Source organism: Ruditapes philippinarum, unplaced genomic scaffold (genome assembly GCF_026571515.1).
Source record: "Ruditapes philippinarum isolate M1 unplaced genomic scaffold, ASM2657151v2 ctg891_1_1_1_1, whole genome shotgun sequence".
Classification (NCBI taxonomy): Eukaryota; Metazoa; Mollusca; class Bivalvia; order Venerida; family Veneridae; genus Ruditapes; species Ruditapes philippinarum.
Window position 1 is genome coordinate 269,738 of NW_026857262.1, and position 7,412 is coordinate 277,149.

Below are 7,412 nucleotides of genomic sequence, written 5' to 3' on the forward strand. Positions count from 1 at the left end.
ATAGCTCCACTTTTTTTTTCTTTGCAAAATAGAGCTAATAATGAAAGGTTTCGTCTCGAATGGTAGACAAATCCATTTTCAGATATTAAGAATGGTAAGGGTTAAATATGTAGAATCAGCTAAATTGTATTTTTTCTTGTACCTTTAAGTTTAACATAAATGCATTTATTGATATACTTAACATTTTGTTTACAAAACACAGTGTAAAAATAGATACTATATAGTAAGAGATAGTACGCTAACCTAGTTTAATGTATGATAATTTTGATAAACATATTGACATAATATATGTCAGCCTGTGAATTCATTAAATCATCATGTATAAAAAAACGGTGTATAATTTCATCATCAAACCATTAAACTATTGTATCTAGTTTACATTATCTTTCAACCTAGCTAGTGAATAACCTATTTCAAGGAATACAAGGTCATATCTGTTTATCCTCCCCGGGACACTATCTTTATACATACCATATTAAAATAATATTATGCAAAACTTGAATATAATATACTGTATATACCTATTGCTATAAATTAATCATTTACATGAACACATGTACTTTAATATTGAAGTTGCAAATATGCAACTGTGAACAGTCCATTTAAAGTTTAAGGGTTTTCTTTATCAAAATACAAAAACTAGTACTACATGTAAGCTTGTGTATGAGTACAGCGTTGAGCCTAGCTAGACTATACGGTTGTGCCGGCTGGCCAGACTCTGTACTGGTGGTGGGCCTAAACTTGAAAAACTTTTGGCTCTAGCAGGTATATGGATTAATATCGTATTTTTGGGTAATCAAAACCATATAAGTTATATATATGTATATGTATAATATACAACAATGTACTAAAGTTAAAAAAAAACTGTTAACAGGTTAACAAATAATCCAACAGACAAGACCCCCCAGAATTGTGCATTTTTACAGTGTTTTAGACAATTTGTGAAAAACTGACAACATAATTATTGTATACACCAAATTTATTGTAAGACAAATCAAATTTTTGGTTAAATACCTTTCTATATTTTAATCATATTTAAGCACAATTTGTAATTAATGCAAGATACCAATTTTCTATACAATGTATATGGTGCTTAACATAACAAAATGACAATAATTTTACTCTTTTTTTTGAAAATTGTTCTTTGAATTTTTCCTTGATATTGGGATACAAACAAACTTTTTGGCATTGGGAACATAACCCAATAATGGCCATCAAAATGGGTCAGAAAAAAAACCCTGAAGACATTTCTCTTAGCATATTCAGCCATAATGCAGATCATAGCAAATTAGCATACTATAAAGCTTAAAGCACTTTGATTTTACACATTTGATAAAATCTTTCCTTCAGGGAACAAGAAAATATTTTTCAAATGTTTAATATACAAGAAAACAACAAAAAAAGACAATGTAAAAATATGAGGCAGGCTGCTTTTAAGTAGTGATTTTTCATTTAATTATGGAACCATAAAATTGTTTTATTTAATAATTTACAAATGTACATATATTATAGTTAAATCTTACAGTATCAATGGTTTATTTAAATAGTTTGCTTAAAAATCAGAACTGCCTATGTTTTAACTTAAATTTCAGGGCAGTTTTTTAAACTGCTTAACAATTTTTTTTGTTTCATAACTTTATATCTGTGTAAATTATGTCATAATGGTAATTTGTATTTTCTCTTCAGATCTATGTATGAAAAGTTTACATAATGTTACCATTTTAACATAAACTAGCCATATCTTAATACTGTTACTGCTGTCAGTTGACATGTTAAGAACACTTGCAATTAATTATGCAAGACAGCATTGTACATGTATATGTAATTATGTCTGTCTATTGCAAAAGGCTTACACAAATTCAGCCATGGTTAAAGAGGACTCAGGTTAAGGCAAACACTGTTATGAACATATAATTATAGAACATTGTAGTGTGAAGAATATAATTTTGTGCAGTATTTCAAATATCTGTTAAATCAATTTTGAACTCCAACATTATACATATATTTAATATAATTTATATAAGGAAAACAATTTATTAATAAAGGCTTGAGAAGGGGATCCTTAAAAATTATTAACATAATATGATTATGAAGTCAGTCTGTCAAGTGTGATCATGATCTTAAATTCTGATACGGTAATTAATAACCAAAACTATTTTCTTTCGTGAAACATTTTGAAAAATTTCAACTTAAAATTAATAAAAACATTTCAATAACATTACTGTATTTCAAAATATAAACCATCCTCTAAACATGTGATCTGAATGATGTCACCTACACCTACAAGTACAGTATATCACACGGGTATTGGGTATATTGTATCAATTCCAAATTTATGATTTATTTACATTTGTATAAACCACAAATAGCTATTTACTTTAAATACATTATTTTTAGGAGATTTAGTATAAAGTCATTATTTCATGAACAATTATTGATTTTTTTATTTGAACAATTTCAACAGGATCTGAGGACAATGACTGATAAATGAGTATGTCAACTCTTACAACCCTTAATATCTTAAATGGATCTGTCTATCTGTCAATCTGGACAAAACCATTCATCATTTTTAGGGAACTTTTCAAAATGCATTTTTGTAAGTACTAACTGAAAAGCAAACAGAGTGCATACCATGAAAAAAGGGGACAAATATGCTGGGTGTTCTTTGTCTGCAGTCTGTACTGGTTCACTTTGGTTGTAGGGGTAGATCAGCAAACTAACAGTTATAGAAATTTATGCTCAATACACTTTTACAATGTATATGTATGATTACCATTTTTAGATCAGCAACAATAGTTACAGTTTAACTCCTGTTAAATCTTCAATGAAGAGCAAGCTTTATAAGTTTATTCAATAAAGATATTTCTCCACTCAATATCTTTAAACATAAAAAGAGTATTCTAAATATAAATAAATCAATTGGTTCTTTATTGTCATGAGAGAAATAGTGTAGCTGAATACCTCCAGGATGGTGTAATTTTGATACTTACATAAAATTACATACATAAAATGCAAAACCATTTAGAGTATTAAATGGTTAACTTAAAAACTGCTAGAGCACTGGAAATTTCATTAAGAACAAACTTTAACTGAAAGAAAAATTTTGTTATATGAAAAAAAAAAACGTGAAAAGTGACATGAGACCTAATATAGTATCCAAAAATATTTGCAGGGAAAAACATCAAACACAGAAAAACATGCTGAAAAAATATCATAACTTTATAACTTTCAATCTATACTTGTAGGTTAGAGAGAAGAATATTATGATACTTCATCTATAAAATAATGATTTTAGATTTTATCTAAGCATTAAACAGTTATAAATCAACATCAAAATCTAGAAAGACGCACAGTTTCAAAATATGTGTATGACAGCATCACATTTGACATAATGCAAATCTGGTAGTTTTTAACCCAAAATGGTTAGTGATTTGTTTGCAGAAAATGTTAAATCCCAACCAATTGATGCTTTTTAATGTGCTTGGTACTTGCCCATTGGCATTCTCACCTTAGCCAATCAGAGCTTCCCTTACACATGAGGGTGAATCGATCAACTGTCTATCCATTCTAAATTTGTAAATCTTAACAGTTGTTTCATATCTCAAGGGGAAAATTTAAAAAATGAAACAAGATGATCTAATTATTTTTCAGCTGATGATTGTCAGCTTGCCTCTTTGATGAGAAAAAAGGTGTGTCATATGGAATTTCTAGATTGATCACTCATTAAATTTTTAGTTAATATAAAAATATAACTAACCTTGACGAAAGTCTTGCAACATCTGGTCAAGCTTATGGTCATCAAAAACAAAGATCAGATGGTGCTGATAAAACTTGCAGATTGTCTTTAAAGGAGTGTTGTCATCTGGATCAATCAAAGCCAAGTCTTTTATGTTCAGTAAAGCAACAATGTTACTCTTTTCATTTTCATATACAGGAATTCTACTGTAACCTCTCTTCATAATTTCTGACATAGTTTCAAAGTTCAGAATATCATTATAATCTAGAACAAAAACATCATCAATACGTGTCATTATATCTTTGACAGTTTTCTTAGTCAATGACAATGCCCCAGATATAATGTTTACTTCATCTTCATCTAAAGCACTGAAATCTTTAGTCACACGAATCAACTCCTGAAGCTTTTCTCTGTTGTATACTTGACCAATTTCTTCTCCAAGAATCTTATCTAGCAACAAGCTAATAGGAAATGAAAGCGGAAAGGTTAGGATCATGAAAAAATATGTTATAAATCTTGTCTTAGCTCCAACAGCTAACCCATGACGAGAACATAAGGCCTGCGGAATAATTTCACCGAATATAACAATGAAAGCTGTAGCTGCAATAACAGCAATAAGTCCATTGCTGACATTATCAAGTAAAATGGTTAAACTGTTGTTAACAAGCACATTTCCTAGCAGTAATGTACACAGTAAAAAATTTCCACGTTTCCGGAGAGGTGATATCACTTTTGCATATTTCTTCTCATTTGGTTTTCCACAACTTTCAATGATTTTCAGTTCAGTTTTATCCAATGCCATCAACCCCAGGTTCAATCCACTGAAAAGCCCCGAGAGACAAAGCAGTCCAACAATAAAAATAATCTGAAGCCATAAGGGTAGAAAGGTAGTTAATGCCTTTGAAATGGTAAACCTCAAGTAAGGATCATTTCCCTGATGTATCCAAGAGATATCCTCACCAATTCTTTCTTTTACACAAAGGTAAAGATACTCTCCTTCAGGGGTTATCTTATCAAATGTTACTTTAAGGATACCTCTATGATTTGTTGTTTCTGATGAGTTTTCCACACTATACATGGATGTTAACTGTCCATGTTTTTCACAATGAGTTCCCTTCTCAGCCGCCCTTGATGTAAACGCTACGGTCGAATCAGCGGAAAAATTCCGACCAACTAATAAAATCTTTTGCGAAGCTTCTGCGACAAAAATTGGGGATCCTGACGCATCCCTTTGAGATTCTGTACTGGTAGGAACAATTGCTTCAATTTCGGCAGCTATAATATCTGCATTAATGACATGTTGGAGTGATATAACACAAAATAAAAGTAAACAAATTTTTAGGCGTCCATGATCGGCCATTTCTAGTGAAACGTAAGAATTGCATTTGCGTACATTTTGACATCTGATTTAGGGTTTACGCTACTAAATGTGATTTATCTGCTTTCAATGCTGCTTTAAAATTAAAGGTGTTTCTTTTATGTGTAGTTTACAGATTTTTTACGCTACAACTCTGATTATTGGTAAAAAAAGAATGTCAGATATTTTAATTAATAAAGCTTGATTTAAGGGAGCTCTTTTCTCTGGATAAATCTAAAACAGGTATTTTTTATTTTACAAAGTAGGGAGAAGAATTTTAACGGAACACACGGTACACTCACAGAACAAGCCGACTCATAAGCTACATTTCATGAAAACTACATATACAGCACATAAAGAGAGGTAAAGCATATTAAAATAATATACATGTAGGATTGTAATTTCTAGCATATCATGCAGACAAGATTTTCTTACATGTCAGACATAGTTATCTATTATATTTGTATACATCTGTCTCACATCATTTAGATCTAAATGAAAATATTACTTTTCATAATTTCTTTCTGAAATATGTTTTATATTTTGTATGCATTCAAAGAAAAGAATCAATCCTCAGACGTGAATATCTAGCTCTCAGTTTAACTGTTAACGGAAGCTAAGCATAGCCTCATTGTATTATGCTAGCCTCTGGCGAGTATAATATTACTTTATTCAACGAATTCAATAATTAAGTAATGAAACTACACGAATATAATATTCTATTTATCACAAACCCAAAATAAGATTTTTTCCAGGTAAAAAGAATCAACTTTTAAGTGACCTTTTAATATTAAGCTAACATTAAGCGCGTCTTAACGCTATATTTATTTAACGCTTATGACGTCACGTCAAAATATATGCTCGGCCATGCAATATCATTTTTACGGAATCTTAAAAGCGTCATGGATACGTGATAATAAGTGCATTATTACACGATGTATGTACAGTATAAATATGACGTCAAATATGACGTCAATGAACACATACAACCACGTCAGAAAAATTACTTCCACGCTCAATCTATTATATGTAATTCAACATATCTTTATCAATTCTCTTTTGAATGGGAAAGGGTATTAATTATTCTTGCAATATTATATATACTGTAGTATAATAATGCAAGGTTTTTTGATCAAATACTTTGTCTACTGGCCTAAAAGGCCTATCGGCTCCGTGATTTATAGAGGATATTTGTTTAGTTCAGTGTAAGATCAGAATATATTTCACCGAGTGAGCACCAAAAGGTATATTTCACGAGTGGCGCAGCCACGAGTGAAATATGGACTTTTTGTGTTCACAAGGTGAAATGTATTTCGATCTTACACTAAACTAAACAAATTTCTTTATATTATATGCAAAGAAATTTTTCAAAAAGACATTTAACCTAATACTGAATGAAAAGCGCGCCAAATAATAATACGACGTCACGTCATTAAGTTGGTTCCCAGTACTGTGAACGCTGGTATTTCACCGAAACAACGTCAGGGGCTTAAATTCAAACCAGTGAAGTTATCAAATTGATAATTTCAAACAGTTTAAACAGTGAAATTATCAGTGTTATATCACTGATTTATATCTATAAACAACCGAAAAGCATGTAATAAATATTTCTTCGCATTTGAATTCGGACCGTGCATTATTCTACATCTATATGCCATCAAAATTGATATGAGCCGCGTCACGACAAAACCAACGTAAAGCATTTGCGACCAGAATGGATCCAGACCAGCTTGCCATCCTGGTCTGGATCCATGCTGGTCGCAAACGCATTACGTTGGTTTTGTCGTGACACGGCTCATATCTTTTTTTCTAAACAATATGACTAATAACGTTTCCTCATTGATATCGATCATATTGTCCTGATATATGTATAAGTTATGTTATTTTAAGATCTACAACACTTGAAACTGATCAATGCTATCCTGTCCTAAATACATGTATATAACTTACAGACTGGCATAAAGAAGGCAACACATTTTAAGAGAGAAAAAAAGACATACTGGACCTGGGAGTTAATCAGTTGCCTAAACCGGGTGCATTTATTTGTTGTACGAAATTGTGTCATTTGCAATTTCTAAATAAATAATATACTTGTTATTATACCTTCTAGATATCAATAAAATTGGTAAAGGTGTGAAACTATTATCGTATCAAACTAAAGGTGGAAATATCATTATCAAACTAGTCTAACAATACTTGACTCAGACTTGACATGTACTTCGAACAGTATCTATAGCACATTGATTTACCAAAACGGTGTTAACAAGATCTTTATGCTTAAATTGATAATGTCAAACACGACCTAAGGGGACAAGTGAA

At 30.9% G+C, this 7,412-nt stretch overlaps 1 protein-coding gene across 2 annotated transcripts in view; it reads right to left on the bottom strand.

Annotated features, from left to right (window-relative positions):
- Positions 1-5,126, bottom strand: part of LOC132749222 (metal transporter CNNM4-like) — a 29,329-nt gene extending 24,203 nt beyond the window's left edge. The window contains exon 1 of one of the 2 annotated variants that reach the window (XM_060738938.1): positions 3,758-5,126. In XM_060738938.1, coding sequence (XP_060594921.1) covers positions 3,758-5,096 — 1,339 coding nt within the window. In that variant the 5' untranslated portion in view covers positions 5,097-5,126. The remainder of the gene's footprint in view (positions 1-3,757) is intronic. The other variant, XM_060738937.1, reaches the window with a different exon arrangement.
- Between the last annotated feature and the right edge of the window lie 2,286 nt (positions 5,127-7,412).